This window comes from Temnothorax americanus, unplaced genomic scaffold, assembly GCF_048541705.1.
Source record: "Temnothorax americanus isolate GAGA-0224 unplaced genomic scaffold, ASM4854170v1 Scaffold231, whole genome shotgun sequence".
Classification (NCBI taxonomy): Eukaryota; Metazoa; Arthropoda; class Insecta; order Hymenoptera; family Formicidae; genus Temnothorax; species Temnothorax americanus.
Genome location: NW_027509373.1, coordinates 46,631 through 68,035, shown reverse-complemented (window position 1 = coordinate 68,035; position 21,405 = coordinate 46,631). Strand labels below are relative to the sequence as shown.

The 21,405-nt window shown below is 47.1% G+C and overlaps 2 protein-coding genes across 3 annotated transcripts; both read left to right on the top strand.

Moving 5' to 3' along the window:
- Window positions 1-6,258: 6,258 nt before the first annotated feature.
- LOC143898521 (uncharacterized) lies at window positions 6,259-12,821 on the top strand. Of its 2 annotated transcripts, none has more exons than XM_077408081.1 (3): window positions 6,259-12,200; window positions 12,274-12,452; window positions 12,556-12,821. In XM_077408081.1, the coding sequence occupies exon 1, from the start codon at window positions 7,319-7,321 to the stop codon at window positions 7,919-7,921; it is 603 nt and encodes a 200-aa protein (XP_077264207.1). In that variant the 5' UTR covers window positions 6,259-7,318; the 3' UTR covers window positions 7,922-12,200; window positions 12,274-12,452; window positions 12,556-12,821. The 2 variants fall into 2 exon arrangements, with proteins under 2 accessions (XP_077264207.1, XP_077264206.1); XM_077408080.1 differs by having other exon boundaries at window positions 7,928-12,200.
- A 5,694-nt stretch (window positions 12,822-18,515) lies between these two features.
- Window positions 18,516-20,223, top strand: LOC143898522 (uncharacterized). The gene is made up of 3 exons (XM_077408082.1): window positions 18,516-18,722; window positions 19,122-19,969; window positions 20,190-20,223. Exons 1-3 carry the CDS (start codon window positions 18,516-18,518, stop codon window positions 20,221-20,223), a joined length of 1,089 nt encoding a protein of 362 aa, XP_077264208.1.
- The last annotated feature ends 1,182 nt before the right edge of the window (window positions 20,224-21,405 follow it).

Below are 21,405 nucleotides of genomic sequence, written 5' to 3'. Positions count from 1 at the left end.
AAAAACTAGGTACGTCAACGTTTCGTACATGTGGGTGCTGGATGCAGTGCGAGTGAGACAGGACTCAGATGGCGCGAGATAGATCCGGCTTTTGAAAGCCGTATATTGACTGGTGCAGTGATAAATTCCAAACACATCGACCCTCGTCAATTTCTTATAAATGCGAGAGAAATTGTACTCAGTCTTGTGCGGAACGTCATGCAGCAATATGATAATGTAAAAATTAACGCAGTGTTTAATGGTGAATTTGTTGCGGGTGACAAACGCGCGAATAAAAGTATCGCAACGAGAAACTATGAACTCTTTCGCGAGTCCGATCTGCATGAGTGGTACAAGAGACACGTCATCGAGCCTACTTTAGCAAAGCTGGAGGAATTCCAGGAACGTGATAGCGGATGGGCGTTGTCGCGTATACTCAATTTAATGGTAAACGTGAACAAATACAATCCATTGCACGCGGGGTGTTTTGTGAAAATACCGCAAGAAATTAAAAAGAAGAATGCGGTGATAAATGTGCGATCAATGGACAATGCATGTTTCGCATGGTCAGTGGTGGCTGCTCTGTATCCAGCCAAGAGACATGCAGATCGGAAATCGTCGTACCCTCATTACACGGTGCTAGATCTTACGGACATTGAGTTTCCAATGACGTTGAATCATATTAAACGGTTTGAAAATCACAACAACATTTCCATCAACGTGTACAGCATCGAGAAAAAAACAAGAAACTTGCTATCTTGCCAATACGTGTTACTGACCGAAAGATGGACAGACACGTAAATCTCTTGTACGTGCATGACGACAACGTCGGACATTTTGCATAGATCAAGAACCTATCCCGCCTCGTGAGCTCGCAAATCAACAAGCACCATGGTCGGAAATACTTTTGCGATCGGTAAGTACCTATAGTTCTTTTAATAATATATAGAATACTTTGTGTATAAAAAAATTTATAATATTTGCGTTTATTTTTGCAGATGTTTGCACTACTTCAGCTCCAACGAGAAATTGGCTGCCCACACCGTCGACTGTCGGGAGATGAATGACTGCGCGATCAAGATACCGAGCGATAACGACAAGTGGTTGGCCTTTAAAAATCACAACAGGAAGGAACGAGTTCCGTTTGTCGTATACGCCGACCTGGAATGTACTTTGAAGAAGATGGAAGCGGATCCGGAAACGTCCAGGTACACATATCAACATCATCGCGTGTTTAGCATAGGGTACTACGTGCGTTGCTCGTACGACGAGTCGTTATCTATGTATCGGTTTTGTCGCGATAAGGATTGCGTCGCGTGGTTCGCCGAGGAGCTAAAACGTTTAACTCACGACGTAAAGACCATTTTGTCCACTAATATACCCATGGCAAATTTCACGCGAGACGAGTGGGAAAAGTTTAACAGCGCAACGCACTGTCACGTGTGCGAAGAACCGTTCGAGCCAGACGACGTGCGAGTACGCGACCATTGTCACCTGACCGGTCGATACAGAGGTCCCGCGCATTCAAATTGTAACTTAAAGTATAAAGATTCGCATTGCATTCCCATAGTGTTTCATAATTTATCGGAATACGATGCACATTTTATTATAACTGAAATAGCAACAGCAAACGAAGGACATGTAGATTTACTCCCGATCACAAAAAAAAATACATTTCGTTTACAAAAAACGTTCAAAACACCGAAGATAAAGATAAGAAAACGTGCGTCAAATTGCGATTTATCGATTCGTACAAGTTTCTCACCGCTAGTCTCGACAAATTGGCATCTTATCTCAGCAAGGATAAACTGCGAATATTGCAACGCGAATTTTGTGAATTATCCGCAGAAAATTTTAATTTGTTGACACGAAAAGGCGTATTTCCATATGAATACATTGACTGCGTCGAAAAATTGGAGGACTTGTGTTTACCAACGCGCGACTCATTTTACAGTTCATTGACAGGTGACACCGTATCCGAGAGCGATTACGCGCACGCCGTCGACGTCTGGCAGCGGTTCTCCATTCGAACGCTCGGTGATTACAGCGATTTATATCTCAAGACCGATGTCTTGCTGTTGGCCGATATCTTTGAAAATTTTCGCGATAGTTGCGTCGCGAGTTATGGACTCGATCCGGCGTATTATTATACTCTACCGGGTTTTACGTGGGATGCTATGTTGAAGCATACACACATCAATTTCGAATTGCTCACCGACATTGACATGGTCATGTTTATCGAACGCGGTATACGCGGCGGTTTGAGTCAATGTTCAAACAGATACGCGCTGGCCAACAACAAGTACATGCAGTCGTACGATCCATCGAAACCGTCGTCGTACCTCATGTATTTTGATGTAAATAACTTATACGGCTGGGCAATGTGTCAACCATTGCCATACGCAGATTTTAAATGGGTCGACGACGTAACCGATTTTAATGTTATGGATGTCGCGTTGGATTCCTCGATAGGCTACATTCTCGAAGTCGACTTGGAGTATCCGCAACATCTTCACGACGCGCACACTGACCTACCGTTCTGTCCGACGCGCGATAAACCACCCGGCAAGCGGCAGGACAAGCTCCTCGCAACATTATACGATAAGAAACGTTATGTAATACATTATCGCAACCTGCAGCAGTGTACTCGTCACGGTCTCCGTATATCAAAAATTCACCGTATACTGAAATTCGCGCAATCTCCATGGCTTCGCGATTATATAGACCTCAATACGAAATTTAGGACATTGGCCAAAAACGATTTCAAGAAAAATTTATACAAATTGATGAACAATGCAGTGTTTGGCAAAACCATGGAGAATGTGCGCAATCACGTTGACCTTGCGACTCGTGACTCATTGGGAGGGTAAATACGGCGCGAAGGAATTGATTGCGAAACCAAATTTTCATAGCCGAAGCGTCTTTTCGGAGAATTTAGTAGCAATAGAAATGCGAAAACTCGAGGTGAAGTTCGACAAACCAATCTATGTGGGTATGTGCATCCTCGATATATTCAAGACATGTTTGTACGAATTTCATCACGAGTACATGTTACCGTTGTATCGCGACAAGTGTAAAGTCACGTACACCGATACTGACAGTCTCATTTATCACATCGAGTGCGACGATGTGTATGATATCATGAAGCGCCACATTAATAGATTTGACACTAGCGATTATGCGATTGATAATGCGTACGGTATCCCACTCGTCAATAAAAAAGTTCCGGGCTTAATGAAAGACGAAAATAACGGTGCGATAATGACCGAATTCGTCGGGCTTAGAGCAAAGATGTACGCCTTGCGAGTGGACGGTAAGAAAGATACGAAAAAGGCTAAAGGTGTTAAGAGTAACGTCGTAGCCAGGTCGATAACGTTCGACGATTACACGCGGTGTCTGCGCGACGAAATTGAAATGACGCGACAGCAAACCTGCATAAAATCCATAAAACACGAGGTATACACCGTGTCCGAAACGAAAATAGCTCTAAGTCCGTACGATGATAAGCGATACATTATACCCGGTTCTACCGAAACGCTGCCATGGGGACATTATAAAATACCATTATAAATATATTGTAAATACCGCTGTAAATATATTGTAATTACATTTAGATATTTAGGAAAATAAATGACTCATATGTATTATATATATATATATATATATATATATATATATATATATGTGTGTATATTTTTATACTGTAATAAATTTTTACAATACATTATTCTTGTGTATCCATGAATTGTGTGAATTATCAAATCCTAACCACTTTACTAAACATAACCTCCTCCTTTCTTTTGCGCAAAACTTTATCAACGAAATACACATCAGGATTAGCAACGCGATGTAACTCGTATTTATAGAAGCCGCCGGCGACGGGTTTTTCGCAGGAATCTTCCAACAGATACGTCACAGGATTAGTTTTCTGCACTTTGACGATACTAAACACCTCCGTGGTCCAATTTGGCGTGTATCTTTTTTCGAAGATTGTCTTGAATTTACTCACGCGTACCGAATCGCCCACTTTGAATCGCGCGGGAGCAGCGATCTTTACGTGGCTGTACACCGTTGTTAGGAGCTTGTCGGCGATCGCGGGGGTAACATCGATGGGTCGCATGCCGATAGTTCGATGCTTTCGCGCGTTGTAATCCGATACGAGACCTGGCAGCGAGTCGATCCATTTATAATTTTCATTGCGCGTAAATATTTTCCACATGTCGTTCTTGAGCGTGCGATTGAATCGTTCGACGACCGATGCCTTCATTACGGAATATGTCGAATAGTGATTGATATTATGTTTCTTCAAGAGTTTCTGCACGTTTGTGTTGTAAAATTTTTCCCCTTGTCAGTCTGCAGATTTTTCGGACATCTGCCGCCGTCTCGAATTATTTTTGCAATCGCCGTGGTAACCTTGGGTCCGCTCTTGGTCTTGAGCGGTACGGCCCATGCGTGCTTGCTCAGCACGTCGATAACAGTGAGTATGTAGTGGTAACCTCTGTTAAATCGCGTGTATGGTCGCATCTCGACCACATCCGCCTGCCACAGGTCATCGTATCCGCGTACTATGACGCGTCTTTGAGAAAAATTTCTTCTCGCAGGAGCGTGTAATTCTTCCACCAGCCGCCGTTTCTCAGCTGATTGCTTCTTACCAGCCATGATGATGACGCGCTACTGACGCAGATATCAAATGTACGTTCTTATCTATTCGCGATGATTCGCAATTACATCTTGAATCATCTTTTGAAGTTTGTTTAGGGTAATTTGCATATTATTCTGGAATACAGCCATCTTTCTCTCCATTTCATCCTGTCGATCTTCCAAAATTTGCACGTTCTGCTGCACGTAGCGTTTGTTAGCTGCATCGCCATCATCTACAAGCGGCGCTATCCGTCGAATCTTGCGCGATTTTGCGTCAAAGTCGGTGGCGACCATGCAAAGAGCGTTATTTCGCACGTAATTTCTGATTAATCCTCTCCATTGATAGTACGGTTCCACACAGCCTCTTCCGAGCGATATACCAAACTTGTTGATCGGCATTTCGATGTTTATTGAATCACTCGCTGTCGCGCCACTTAATTTATAATAAGTCCAGCCTCGCGAAACTCCTCGATAATCGACAGGATTTCGTTATCGTGACCGGTGTGACCCGCTAGGCGCGAAGCTTTGAGCAATCGGAGACGATCTACAAGCTCGTTGGGATCGTCCCAATGAACATAGTCGATCTTGTTGTCGTTTAATGTCATGGCACGCGGTATACCTTTTCCGGCTTTTTTACCCGAAATCGATTGTACAATTATATGGTCGATCTTGTTGCCTGTCATGGCACGTGGTATACCTTTTCCAGCTTTTTTACCTGAAATCAGCGGCCCGATTATATGTGTGTACTTGTATTTCCCGTTGCCCTTTATTTGAGCGTGAGCATCATAATTGCGTTTATGAACACTCGTCATCAACAGAATGCTTTTGTACGTTTGCATATCGTCCTCCGTATAGATATCGTCATCGCGATATTTCTTAAAGATTAATTCGAAAAGACTGCGTGTACCATTGTATCGTATGCCGTCGATAATTATGTTGTCCGCATGATTCACGTCAAAACGTTTATTACCGAGCATCATTCCATCGTTGGTGAATTTAACACCGTACGCGATGTCCATACCGCTTTCTTCATCGCCGCTCAAAACTGCCCCGATGTACTTTTGGCTCAATGGACCCAATTGATCTCGCAACGTTTCTTGACCCTCAGATGTTTGCAACTGCTGTTGAACGGACATCACGAGTGGGTCATTCGTGGTTTAGAAAACATCTTCGTTTGCGAGCACTGTGTGTTGTACGGAAGGCGCAGAGATTATCGGTGGTTCATTCAATGAACCTTTCGATCGTTTCGGTTTACGCGGTTGTAAAGTTTTTGTTATTTTGCTCAAATTAGATGGCACATTTATCGATCGTTTCAACGTAACCGGAGTTGATACCATTACAGAATCGTTAAACGAGGCATTTGGTCGTTGTCGTTTGAGCTTCGGCTCTTCGTCTTCCCACGCCGTTTCATTCTCAATCTTTGACACGTCAGATTCTTTGCCAGCAACGGTGTTTTTGGCAATCTGCCTTATAGGTTCGATGACGGGCTTAAAGTGTCTCTCCAACGCGATATCTTCCTCCATTTTACCAGTTTTCAAGCCGTGATATTTTTTGCGAATCGAATTGCTCGTTTTCGCAATATCTTTCACGATTCTCTCGCGCTTTCAAATCTCCTCGCTGCTGTCCATGTTGCGCTAACGTTGTTTAATCGACGCGTCGACAACAACTAACCACGTTTTGGTATCGCAAAGTCGTTAAATCCTTTTCTGTATCGACCATTCGAAATCGCGCTGTCCTTGTCTATCACCACGAATCCGTACTTTTGTTGCCAACACGTATGACACAATTTACTGAAATCTTTGTAAGACATATATGTGTTTACGCTGTATATGTGTTTCAGATTGGTACCATCCTGTTTAAACAGAATCAATAAATTCGCGTTGTCGCGTATAAGATGCTTCGGTATCTTCGCATACGTCTGACAAAGATAGAAAGAGTCAATGTCCGCGTGCCGGCCCATTGCAAAGTATTCTCATATCGTATCCTGCTTGTTGCATGCCACGTCATCAAAGACAAAAATAGAATTCGGGAGTGCCTCGCTCGGCGGAATGACGTCACTGTTATTCGAGAACGTAAAGTAGACAATCTCTTCTATCGGTGTTAGTATATTCTCCAAATATCGATATTTCGGTTGTTGCAACGATTTCGAGTACACATACACGTTCTCGAAACGTACAGCGTGCGGACTTTCCAGCAAGCTTATCAAGACGTTTGTCTTGCCGCAATTTGACGGACCGCAGATGATACCGCGTCTAGAAATCGGTAGCATGCCTCCATGTTTGCGTACCTCTTTCGTTAATGGCATCCTATCGTCAAAGTTTGTCACTTTGATCGTCCGCGATTGTCGTACGAACCGCATTTTAACTCCCCTCCACAACGAATAAATAATAATATCGAGAAAGCTGGCCTATTTATAGAGACGCGTAGAGCTGAGATGCTCAGTCGTTAAAATGTTTTCGCTCGTGTCGGATAACAGCGATATTTACGATTTAACCGCCGAGCGGTTAAAGTATATACCAAAGGTCATTCTTCTGCGACAGTTTTATAATCACATAAATTATTTGTGGGATAAGCTTCCCGAACATATCAAGGCAGATTCGGAGGTTCAGCAATATCGGCGCTGTTTAATACATTATAATTTGCCGTGTCAGCAAACGCACATCGACGGTCCGCCGCCGTTGATAAAAAACTACGGCGAATGCCGCCGAAGATAGGTCGAGGTCTGCTGAATCGCGCGATAAACGCGCTTCCGATCGAATTACATATCCCCGGCTATCAATTTTGCGGACCGGGAACTCGCTTAAAAACACGATCGGCAAGAGGTGATCGGGGTATTAATCCATTGGACGCGGCGTGTCGCGAGCACGACATAGCCTACTCGCGTAGCAACGATCTCGCAGAACGACACGTGGCAGACAATATACTCGCCGCGGAAGCGCGAAAACGTGTCATCGCGAACGATTCGACTCTCGGAGAGAGAGCTGCGGCTACAGCCGTCTGGGCGGCCATGAAGGCTAAAACGAAACTCGGTATGGGTTTGAAAACGAAGAAAAAGAAGAAGACCAAGCGAATACTTCCGGTAGTGAAACGCGGTGGTATCCTACCGATCCTTCCGTTATTAGGGGTTCTCGGCTCGTTGGTCGGCGGAGCGGCGGGAGGCACAAAGGCCGTGTATGATAACAAAACCGCGCGACGTCAGCTGGAAGAGATGCAACGTCACAATCGCGCCATGGAAGGTCACGGACTTTATCTCGCTCCGTACAAACGCGGACGGGGAGTCTCAAAAAAAAAAAAACGTTGAAGGGACGCTAAAAATTCCCAAGGGTGTAACTACCAATGTGCAACTGCAACAATTGGCAAAACGTATGCGCATTCCATATTTTAGAGGTGTTTTCATGCGCGACTCGTAACCGATCGGCGGTATACGTCGAAACGAGAGCGGTATCGTGAATTTGGATAATACTGAGGGACCGGGTACTCACTGGGTGGCGTATGCGAAGAGGGGAGATTGTGCCACATATTTCGACAGTTTTGGCAATCTTCGACCATCGAGAGAATTGGCGCAGTATCTAGAGAACAATGTAATAAAATACAATCGCACGCCTTATCAACGATACGATCAGAGCAATTGCGGACAACTGTGTCTGCGTTTTCTACAATCGGTTGACAATCAATTTAAAGACCGGCGTTACGCTGTTTAATCTCAGTATTCATTAAAACATGTCACTGACATTTACGCTCATCGGCAAGAGCAGCATCCTCGCGGTAAGCTACTTTCCCGCCGTGGATTTGAGCGATGGCGATTACGAGCTCGGTCTAACAAATTTTGAAACCTATCACACGATACCGAATGTAAATTCGTCGAACAATAAATTCTATTATGACGACGACGACAAGGAGATTACCATTCCCGAAAAATCGTACAAACTGCGTGATATAGACATGTATCTGAAACGCGCTCTTTTATGGGACCCATCAAATAATGTCTCGACAAACAAAGATGAACCGCACCTATTGATTATTATTCATGCTAATAGCAATACGATGAAGAGCGAGATCAAGTGCGCTTATCAGATAAATTTCACAAAACCGAACAACATTGGATCGCTGCTGGGATTTTCAGCGAATCGCGTGCTGGAGTCGCGACAATGGCACGAATCGGATGTTCCGCTAAATATCATCAACGTAAACATCATTCGCATAGAGTGTAACGTGACAGCGGGTGCGTACAGCAACGACAAGTACGTGCACACGATACACGAGTTTTCACCGAGCGTGCCACCAGGATATAAGATATCGGAAACGCCGGCACAAATCATTTACCTTCCGATCATCGTACGGAGCATTTCGGACTTGACGCTTCGCGTCGTGGATCAGGATGGTCGATTGATTGATTTTCGCGGAGAAGAGATTACCGTTAGACTGCATGTACGAAGACGACAGCGATAACGTGAGATGCTCGTACTGAACGAAGCTGAGCAGGTGCGACGGACGAGAAACAAAAAGACAATCTGATCGCCAAAAAAGAAACTCACTGCGTCGAACGTTGAATTTTTGAAATCATTGGGTTTCGTCGTACGAAATGGCTAATATCTTAAACATTGGAGGTGAACCGATTTTTGACGACAGCGTCGTCAAGATTGAGACACATACGTACAATCCGTACGTCAATACGACGTTTGTACATAACGATGAGATAAGAATACCCATACAACAACAGGATTTATACACGTTGCCATGTGAAAGCTTTCTCTACGTTGAAAGACGATTGGTAATAAAGAGAAGGAATGACGAGTCTGTGACAACGCTTGCGAATAATTGCGTGGCGTTCATGTTCGATGAGATTCGATACGAGCTCAATGGTGTGGAGATTGATCGCAACAGAAACGTTGGCATAACTAGTACCATCAAGAACTACATATCGCTATCGTATAATGATTATCAACTCATGCGGAATGCTGGCTGGGACGTTACATCGAGCTTACTGGAAGGATACTTCAACTCTTGCGTACCGCTCAAGTTGTTGCTGGGTTTTTGCGAGGATTACAAACGCGTCGCTGTTAACGCTCGTCACGAATTAATTTTGATACGTGCGCGTAGCGATAACAATTGCATTGTAGAAAATCCTGCGACGGAGCCGGAAATCAAATTGTTTAAAATACAGTGGCGAATGCCTCACGTTACGTTAAACGAGGTCAATAAGTTATCTATGCTACGGGCCTTGGAAAGCGGGCGATATCTTAGTGTCAGTTTCCGTTCGTGGGATCTGTACGAGTATCCTATGTTGCAGAGCACGACCAAGCATTCGTGGGCCGTCAAAACGGCGACTCAGCTGGAGAAGCCGCGGTACGTTATCTTTGCGCTGCAGACCGGCCGCAAGAATATCATGTCTCAAAATGTTAGCGTATTTGATGCCTGTAATTTGACCAACATAAAACTTTATCTAAACTCCGAATTTTATCCGTACGACGACATGAATCTGGATTTTACTAAAAATCGATACGCCGTTCTTTTCGATATGTATGCGCGTTTTCGTAAAACTTATTACGGATACGATTTCTTCGATACGCTTTGCAGCTTGTATACATTCCTGATGGAAGGATCTTTTGTTGTCATTGATTGCTCGCAACAAAACGAATCTGTCAAGAGCGCCACCGTGGATGTGCGAATAGAATTTGATTGTAAAGAAAATGTACCTGCAAATACTACCGCCTATTGTCTCATCTTGCATGATCGTGTAATCGAATACTGTCCGTTGTCGAACGTAGTGCGCAAACTCATGTAAATTGCAATATCAGCAGATATTGCAATATACGCAGATATTACAATATAAGAGACACTGATGTACCGCGATAAGATACAGATTGCTCCGCCGTTTCGTTATGATCGTACCGACGTTTGTCGATCTGCAGGGATTCACCGTCGGGATGAAATTTGTCGTAAAGGAGGTGGCGGTTCTGAGAAACGGGACCGTTTTGGCACATTACATTTTTACATGTCCCATGCCATGGAGTCTCCTCGCGAAATCCGACAGATCATGCGCTTCCTGGTTGATTGCGAATCACCATGGACTACGATAGGAGGATGGAAACGTGTCCTACAGCATGGCGAAACATCTAATTACATCGGCCGTACTTGGAGAGGGCGACGAGACGTCGACTCTTGTGTACGTCAAGGGATACCAGAAACGAGAATGGCTGGTGGATCTGCTTGAGAATAAAGCGAGAAAACATCTAAAAATTGAGACTTTGGATGCAGATTACGAAGATATCGAATCTTTAAATAATCTAGATGTTACTAATACTGTAAGATGCAGAAAACATGTTAAGAATTGCGCATTACAAAATGTATTAAAAATATTTAACTGGTGGTCGCTACACCTGAAAAAATTATGATTTTTTTGAAATAAATTATATATGTATATATAAACGTTTTATTTCCTTTTCCCACATACATTGTAGTATAATATAGATGTTTAGCTGTTTAAGAGCTGTTTTTAGTTGTTTAAAATAAGTTTGATAGCAGTTCAATAGCAGTTATACAGATCGCTGTTATACAGATAACTGTTTTAGTTGTTTGATAGCTGTTTAAAAGCTGTTTTTAGTTGTTTAAAATAAGTTTGATAGCGGTTCAATAGCAGTTATACAGATCGCAGTTGTACAGATCGCTGTTGTACAGATAGCTGTTATACAGATAGCTGTTTTAGTTGTTTTATAGCTGTTCAAGAGCTGTTTGATAGTTGTTTTTAGCTGTTCAAAAGCTGTTTTTAGCTGTTTTTTTAGTTGTTCTTAGTTGTTTAATGGCTGTTTTTAGCTGTTTTATAGCGGTTCAAGAGCTGTTTTAGTTGTTTGATAGCTGTTCAATACCTGTTTGATAGCTGTTTGATCGTGGTTCAATAGCAGTTTTATAGCTGTTTGATAGCTGTTTCATAGCTGTTTTTAGCTGTTTTTAGCTGTTTTAAAGCTCTTCAAGAGCTGTTTCATGGCTGTTTTTATTTGTTTAATAGTTGTTTTAAAAGATGTTTTAACGATGTTTGATAGCAGTTCAATAGCTGTCTTTTTTTCTCGCGAGAATTATTTTTGCGTAACATAATACGCCGCAGATAAATCGCGCGCATTCTCGCTCCTCGTTTTATTCGATAGCGGTTCAGAGTATCCACCCGCGATTGCAAGATGCAAAGGTAAGTAGAAGATTATTTTTCATGATAGCTAGTTTTTGATAATATAATATGTCACAGATAAATCACGTACAACCCTCTCTCTTCATTTTTCGATGCCCTATAAGTTGAGCTCGGGCTAGTGCGCGGTCAGTATAACAAACATCTTCAGTAGGACGATTAGCGACGAGATTCCGCGTGAATTTTTGTTGAGTGCGTGACGATGAAGTTTATAGAAGTATTTTTCCTGAGGGGCATCCTGGTGCGAAAGTGTGACAAAAGTGTAGTGAACAGCGTAATACAGAGCTTTTTAAATGTTCTTTTTTCTGTTTAGTGGATGTGGTCGCGATGGGTGCAGCGCATTTTAAGGATCGAGGTGCAAATGGAGGACTGGTGGGTGCGGATCCGCATCCCCCGAGATTGCGTGAGTATTTTTTTTTTTATTGTGCGTGCGCGTGTTTTAAGAAAAAATATTATTTTTAATGTTTATCTTACAGCTGCGTATGGACTACCATATCCCAGGATTTATTAATATAGATCACTGGCGGTGGGTGCGGGAAAAGAGGCGGATAGATCGCGAACTGCAGAACGTATTGTGGGAATGCAATGAGTTCGACATTTTTTATTTACGAAGACTTTTCGGTGAGGATTACGAGGAGGAGGAAGAAGAAATATGGTAAGATAATCGCTTTTTCAATAAAAATATTGGTAGGCTAATCGTTTTTCTAATAAAAATTCTATCCTTATCTTAATCGTGTTATTGCATTTGTGTGTTTTAGGTAAATAAGTTGCCATGAACTATAATTATTTTCTTACTTCCTCAGTTAAAGTTGCGCTACATAACAAACCAAAATTATTATTGTATCATTTCTTGTTCATGCGTAAAATAATGCTTTGCTTTCTATAAAACTGAAATCATTGTATATTAAATAAGTAAGTAATAATGTATAATTTATACACATTATTAAATACCGCGTAATACATGCAGAAAGTTATTTTTGTAAACTATGTTATCGTTCGTTATATCATTATCTTTATTTTATCTTCGGTGTATTAATATTTTCAAATCTATTAGGTTTATATAAAATGTTATAATTTAATCATTTAATGTTATATAACTCTTAAATTGCGCAATAAAGGTATTTTTTTAAATCAAATAACCTTTTATTAGTAACTTTATTTACATTTGCAATAGCCAGAGAAAATACAATTCTCAAATGTAATAAAATTGTGCTACGTTCCTCATATTTGAACAAATACATAAGTTATTAACGTATGCATACAAATACGGGGGGGGAAGAGAACGCAAGCAAAAAGACATGCGCGAGGGAGAGATAACGCGAGCGGGAGCGTGCCGCGTGACGTCACGCGGACTCCGCGGCGCGGCGAAACGCGGACCCCCTCGTCCCGCTCCGCGGCGAAAACGCGGTCGCCCCGCGGCGCCGGAAAAGGCGGTTCCCCCTCTCCCTCCCACCCGCGGCGCACGAAAAACGCGGTTCCTCCCTCCGCCCGCGGTTCCCCCCGGCGGCGGTTCCCCCCTTCCCCTCCCCGCCGCCCGCCCACAATTCCCCCCGCCCCTCACCCCCCCTCAGATCCCCGGATCGGAATTGGCCTAGCTTACCTACTCGTCTGACGCTCGTTCGCCGCGTTCTGCGATTCGCCCTTCGCGTCTATATCGAGTTGAACACCGCGCTTAGGACGCGCGCGAGCAGCGAGTTCGAACGGAATTTGTACAAACTGATGAACAACGCCGTCTTCGGCAAGACGATGGAGAACGTGCGCGATCACGTAGATGTGCGTCTCGTGACGCGATGGGACGGGAGATACGGCGCGGAGGCGTTGATCGCTAAGCCGAACTTTCACAGCAGAAGCGTCTTCTCGAAAAATTTGGAGGACGCGTACGAGCGTATGAGGCGCGACATAGACAGGTTCGACACGAGCGACTACGCGGAGAACAACGCGCACGGTATGCCGCGCATCAACAAGAAGGTGCCCGGTTTGATAAAGGACGAGAACAACGGCGCGATCATGACGGAGTTCGTGGGCCTCAGAGCGAAGATGTACACTTACAGGGTACTCGGACGCGACGACACCAAGAGAATAAAGGGCATCAAGAGAAACGTAGTCGCGAAGAGGATCACGTTCGAGGATTACGTGGCGTGCCTGCGGAACGCGCGCGAGCTGAAGACTCGCCAGTCGTGCATACGCTCGACGTTGCACGAGGTTTACACCGTGTCAGAGCAAAAATTAGCTCTCAGTCCGCACGACGACAAGCGATACGTGACGTCGAACGGCGAGGTGACGCTTCTGTGGAGACATTACAAAATACCGTTGTAAAAAAAAGGGGGAAACAATATTGTACGCTGTAAAAATGGTTTTATCGTAAAAATCAATAACACGTAAGAAACAAATCGACGAATGTGTAAACTTTTATTGACAATGAAGTAAGCGTTGCGCGTTTCTACGAATGTCTAAGTATTTCTTTTTACAACACAGACGCCTTATCTATCCACGAATTGTGCGAACTGTCCATTCCCAGCCATTTCACGAACGCTCGATTGCCGCGCTTGCACAGGACTTTTTCCACGAGATAGACGTCGGGATTGGAGACGCGTAGCAACTCGTGTTCGTAGAATCCTCCGGCTATCGCCTCCCCGCGAATGTCCCTCAACAGATACGTAACGGGATTGGTCCTTTGTACTTTGGCTATGCGAAAGATCTCGGTGGTCCAATTGGGAGTGTAGCCTTTTTCGAAAATCGTTTTGAATTTGCTCACGCGCACAGGATCGCCAACTCGAAATTTCGCCGGCGCGGCTATCTTCGCGCGACCGTACACCGTGCGCAGCAGTTTTTCGGCGACGGTAGGCGTCACGTCCGCCGGACGCATTCGGATCGTTCTGTGTCTGCGACGATTGTAATTCGACAAGAGACGCGGCAGCGAGTCTATCCATCTGTACGATCCCTGGAGCGTGAAGAGCTTCCACATGTCGTTTTTCAGCGTGCGATTGAATCTCTCCACCACCGACGCTTTCATCACCGAATACAAGTCGTCCGCATTCATCTCGAATCGCTTGTTACCCAGCATCGTGCCGTTCTCGCCAAGATACACCCCGTAGACGTGGTCGATCTTTTTATTTTTGTCGCCGCTCAGAAGAGCGCCCAGGTACTCCCGTCCTAACGGTCCTAGTTGGCTACCCAGAGCGTCGCGACTTTTCGTCGCGCTCGAAGACTCCCCGACGGAAGTTTCCTGCGTAGTCGTCGTCTCCGAGACGATCTCGCGTTCTCTGTGTAAAAACTGGGCCGAATTGCCGCGAATCGGCGTGGAGCTCGTCATGGTCGTCGCGGGAGCCGAAATCAGCCGCGTCGGCTTTCTTTTTTCCGCGGTCGTCGTCGTCGTCCTGATCGGCGTGGCGAAAACGTCGTCATTGTCCTCCCCGTAATCGCGCTCCAGATCGGCGCCACCGTCGTCGTCGTTCTCGCTGTCCTTCTTCGCTCTCTTCGTCACTTTCATTTTTCTCGCAAACGCAAAGCCACCGCCGTCGTCGTCTTCGATCTTGCCCGGTCCTTTACTCGTGCGTTCCACGTCGTCGGCGAGTCGTTTCAGAGGTCCGACGATAGCCTCGTACCACTTTTTCAGAGCGATATCGCTCTCAATTTTTTCGGCCCTGAGAACGGCGTACTTCCTGCGAATTGAGGCGCGCGTTTTGGCTATCTCTCGCGCGGTCCTCTCCTCCGCGATCGCGCTCATACTCGCGTCGTTCGACGAAGCGCACTGATTGGCTCTACAGCACGGCGAAGTCGTGGAAACCCCGTCTGTACCGTCCGCCTCGCAACGCGCTGTCCTTGTCTATCACGGCGAAATCGTAGGTGCGTCGCCAACACTCGCGACAGAAGGCGCGAAACTCGTCGTACGACATATCGATGTTCACGTGATCGTCGTACACGTGGCGCAGATTGGTGCCGTCTTGCCTGAACAGGATCAACAGATTTGCGTTGTCGCGCACGAGATGCTTCGGTATTTTGGCGTACGTCTGACAGAGATAGAAGCAATCGATGTTCGAATGTCGACCCATGGAAAAATACTCTCTTATTCTGTCCTGCTTGTCGCAGGCCACGTCGTCGAAGACGAAGACCGAGTCGGGAAGCGCCTCATCGGGCGGAACGACGTCGCGATTGTCGGAAAACGCTCGATAGCTGATCTCGTCTATAGGCTCGAACAATCGTTTGAGGTATCGATACTTCGGTTGTTGCAAAGATTTCGAGTACACGTATACGTTCTCGAAACGTAGACCGTGCGGTTGTTCCAGCAGACTCAGCAGAACGTTCGTCTTGCCGCAATTGGAGGGACCGCAGATGATGCAACGGACGACGTTCGGAAAGAAAGGACCGTGCCTGCGCGATTCTTCGTTTCCTCTCTCGGTCGCGCCCGACCCCGCCGACGTTTTGCGATCCAGATTCAAGACTCCTATCGTCGCCGTCTGTCGCACGAATCGCATGTTTGCCCTCTCTCTTTTTCTCTCAGGTTTTTCCGCTCGGTTCGTTCGCGATGAGTCTCTCTCGATCGCCGGAAAAAAAAAGGAGAAGGAAGCGCGGACGTCGTTTTGTTTCGTCGCGCGTGCGCAAACTCCTCGCGCGCGGGTATACGTAGCGCGAGCGTGTCGCCGTATCCGTAGAAAAAAAAACAAAAATTTATTTTCTAAAAGCAACGAATCGTTCGCGCGCATCGGCGAGATGTCTCACAGTAGTGTGTTTCCCATACTGGTGGACGGTTACAAAATTCTCAATCTAACGGTGGAGGGGTTGCAATACGTTCCGAAAGTCCTTCTGTTGCGTCAATTTGGGAGATACGTGCACCTGTTGTGGTACCGTTTGCCGGAACATATACGAGTGGATCCCGAGGTGCAGAGATATCGCCCGTGCATGCGACACTACAATCGTCCGTGGCAGCGAACGCACATAGACGGTCCGCCGCCGCTCATCAAGGACTGTCACGAGTGCAATCGCTTTCGCCCTGTGAACGGTGAATCATCGACTTCCCGTTCGAACTAAGAAGAAGTGAATCCTCCTCCTCCGCAACCAAACGCGCGGCACCGGTCTGTTCAATCGCGCGATAAACGCTCTTCCTTTCGAGCTGCACATACCCGGTTATCAGTTTTGCGGGCCCGGTACGCGTCTAGCGAAAAGACTAACGCGCGGCGAAGAAGGCATCAATCCGTTGGACGCGGCGTGTCGGGAGCACGACGTCGCGTATTCGCGAAGCGGCGAGCCCGCTGAGCGACACGTCGCCGATCGACGGCTCGCCGAGAAAGCGCGCGAGCGCGTCACTGCGAAGAATTTTACGGCCGGCGAGAGACTCGCCGCGGCGACCGTATGGGCGGCTATGAAGGCGAAAACGAAGCTGGGCATGGGTACGGAACGCAAAAGAAAAACGAGAAAAGGAACGGGATTCCGACGGCGAAACGCGGCGGCTTTTTGCCCTTTCTACCGATGTTGGGCGCTCTCGGTTCCTTGATCGGTGGCGCGGCCGGCGTGGCCAAAGCGGTGAGCGCCAACAAAGCGGCGCAGAAGCAACTCGACGAATTGCAACGACACAATCGCGCGATAGAGGGTCGCGGGTTGTACCTCGCGCCGTATAAGAAGCGCAGAGGTGGCGCGAGGAGAGTCGGCAAAAAAAAAACCTCGCGTAAGAAGGCGAGCTCGCGTAAGAAGGCGAGGTTAGCGCGTCTACCTCCGTACGGCGTCACGACTGACGAGCAGCTCGATCGAGCGGCGCGTCGCCTGCGCGTGCCGTTTTTCCGCGGGGTGTTTATGCGCGACGCTCTGCCGACGAGGGTGCGATGCGCGGAGTGCGGCATCGTGAACCTCGACGACGCGGTAGGCCCGGGCACGCACTGGGTCGCTTACGCGAAAAAAAAGAACTCGGCGATCTACTTCGACGCCTTTGGAAATCTCCGTCCGCCGAAGGATCTCGCGCGGTATCTCGACGACAGTGGCGGCGAGAGCGCGATTGTGACGTACAATCGTCGCGCGTTCCAAACGTTCGATCAGAAAATCTGCGGGCAGCTGTGCCTGCGATTTCTCCGCGAGATCGATTGGGGGAGCGGCGGAAGATCGACGTTCTCCCGCGATGTCGCTGACTCTCACGTTGACCGGAACCAGCAGCGTTCTTACGGCGAGTCACTTTCCCGCTTTGGATCTAAGCGACGGCGATTACGATCTAGGTTTGGCGACTTTTGAGACGTACAATTCGATACCGAACGTTACGTCCGCGAACAATCGCTTCTACTTCGGCGAGGACGACCGGAGAATCGTCGTTCCGGAAGGATCATACGAGCTGCGAGCCGTGAGCAGATATCTGCGCGCCGCTCTTCTCTATCGCGAACGTCGCGAGAGGGAAAAAATTAAAGAAAAAGGAGGAAAACCAAGGACCGACGACGCCGGACGGGCGACAGACAAAAACCGAACGGAGAAGGACAAAGACGACGACGACGACGAAGTTTATAGCGTATACGAGAACGAAGACGACGACGGTGACGGTTATGACGTGTACGAGAACGATGACGGTGGCGACAGAGTACTCGCTCTTCGCGCCAACGAGAATACCATGAGGAGCTAGATAAAGTGCGCCTACCGAGTGAATTTTACAAAACCGAACAACATCGGTTCTCTCTTGGGTTTCTCGAGAGATCGTATTCTAGAACCGAACAAATGGTACGTTTCCGACGGACCCGTCGACGTCATGAGCGTGAACATAATTTGCATCGAGTGCAGCATCACCGCGGGAGCGTACAGCAATGGACGCTCGGTGCACGCGATACACGAATTTGCGCCAAAAGTTTCACCGGGATATAAACTGTCGAAGACCCCGACGCAGATCATTTACTTTCCGATCGTCGCGCGAAACGTTATCGATTTTCGCGGCGAGGAGATAACGATCAAACTGCACGTACGTCGTCGTCACGGTTAGTGTGTGTGTGCGCGTATCCCCGAAGAGAGAGCGAGAGGAGGGATGCTCGTTCTGAACGGATCTAGCGCGAATTGTGCGAACGAGCGAGCTAGCCCGTTGTACGACGAGATCGGAAGCGCGGGGAAGAGAAGAGGCGGAGGAGGAAGGAGAGCCGTTCTCAGCGACGCCAACGTCAGGTTCCTACGATCGTTGGGTCTCGCCGTGAGAAACGCGTCACCTTCGAGCCGTTTCTACCTCGAGAGGAAAAATCATGGCCGACATCCTGAGTATCGGCGGTGAGCCGATCTTCGACGAGCGCATCGTCGGAATCGAGACTCACACGTATAACCCGTACGTCAACACGACGTTCGGACACAACGACGAGATACGAATACCCAGCAGCAGGATCTGTATACGCTGCCGTGCGACAGTTTTCTGTACGTCGAGGGACGACTCAACGACGACGGCGCGACGAATGAGGAACAATACGCGAAATTAGTCAATAACTGCGTCGCGTTTATGTTCGACAAAATTCGATACGAGCTCGACGGCGTGGAGATCGACCGGTGTAGAAACGTCGGCATAACCAGCACGATAAAAAACTACGTGTCGCTGACCGTCGAACAAGCCAGAAAACTGCAGAACGCTGGATGGAGTTATCCGACGAGCAAATCGAATCTGAACAACGCGTCGCATCAATTCAACTTTTGCGTACCTTTGAATATTCTTTTGGGTTTCTGCGAGGACTACAGACGCGTAGTGATAAACGCGCGACACGAACTTATCCCGATACGCTCTCGTAGCGACCACAACTGCGTCGTAGATCCGAAGAAGACCGTGCCGAGAGATCCGGCCAATAAGGATCCTAAAATTACGTTGTTGAAAGTACAATGGCGTATGCCTCACGTGGCGCTGAACGACGTGACTAAATTATCGCTGTTGCGAACGTTGGATAGCGGACGATTTCTGAGCGCGGGCTTTCGCTCTTGGGATCTGTACGAATTTTCCCTGCTGCAGAGCACGACCAAGCATTCGTGGGCCGTGAAAGCCGCGCCGCAATTGGAGAAGCCGCGATACGTCACATTCGCGCTGCAGACCGGACGGCGAAACGAATTCGCGGGCGACGCCTCGAGGTTCGATCATTGCGCGCTCGCCAACGTGAAATTGTATCTCAACTCGGAATTCTATCTCTACGACGACGTGAACGTGGATTTCGAAAGCGACAAGTTTGCCGTGCTGTACGAGATGTACGCTAAATTTCGAGGAACGTACTACGGGAACGGTCGCGACGACGCGCTCTTCTCTCCGCGCGAATTCGCCGCTCGCGGTGATCGATTGTTCCCGTCAAAACGAATCGGTGAAGAGCGCCACCGTGGACGTGCGCATCGAGTTCAAAAACTAGGAAAACGTTCCGCCGAAAACCACAGTTTTTTGTCTTATCGTTCACGACCGCGTCATCGAGTACAGTCCGCTGACCAACGTGGTGCACAAAATTATCTAACGGAAAATCCCGGGAAACTGAAAATGCGATTGCGAGGATACCTCATCCGGGAAACGGAAAAATGTGATTGTGGGCGTGTTTTTATCCCGGAAACGAGGAATATATAAATTCGCGGGCTCTTTCCATCGTTTCTCAGACTCTGTTAGGAACGAGCAACTTAAACGAACGTCTGTTCTTTAATTTTTTTCCAACGCGCGCCGACGCAATGGCAACAGCGGCAACGACAACGACGACGATCTTCGTCGACCTGCAAGGATTCACGGTGGGCGACAGATTCGTCGCGAAGGAGGTGGCCGTGCTGCGAAGCGAGATGCGCGTGCTCGCGCATCACGTGTTTCGCGCACCGATGAATTGGAATCTGCTGACGAGCTCCGAGAAAGCGAGGGCCAGTTGGTTGATAGCGAATCATCACGGCTTTCGTTGGGAGGACGGCGACACGGACTATTGCCAGGCGAAGACGATCGTTCGACGCGCGGTGCGCGACAACCTGGACGGGTTGCGCGAGACGGAGGAGACGCCCAACGCGCGAATCTACGTGAAAGGTCTCGAGAAGAAGAGATGGCTGCAAGAAATTCTCGGCGACGTCGACGCGACGATCGTGACCGTCGACGCGGAGTACGAGGACGTCGATCGGTTAGAGTCTCTTCGCGCCGATCGCGCGTTTCGCTGCCGGCGTCACCAACGGTGCTGCGCCATGGAGAACGTGATGAAGTTGCGCGATTGGTGGATCGAGCGACGCGAATGTTTCGCCAGCATCGACTCCGCGAATTTAATTACTTTATATTTGTGTAAAAGCGTCATATATTACTGGTTTAATATAATTTCATTTTTTAAATGTATTAATCGTTTTATCTTCTTGCGTTGCTCGTTTTTTTTTATTTTGTACCTATTGTGTTTAATCGTTTATTTTTACTCCATATTGTATCATATATATCTTTCTATCTATATTTTATCAAATAAAGATCGACGTAAAATCTATGACAAACGGTGTTCCTCTTTTCGCATACCACCTCCGTATTTATATACGTATACATTATATGCTACCAAGCGCGCGAAAATGGCCGGTCGCGGGAGCGCGTAACAATGGCCGGTCGCGGGAACGCGATACATCTTAACGCGACAAACAGAGAAACGGCGAGCGGAAAGCGAGAGCGCGATACGGGGGGTGGGGCGATAGCGCGA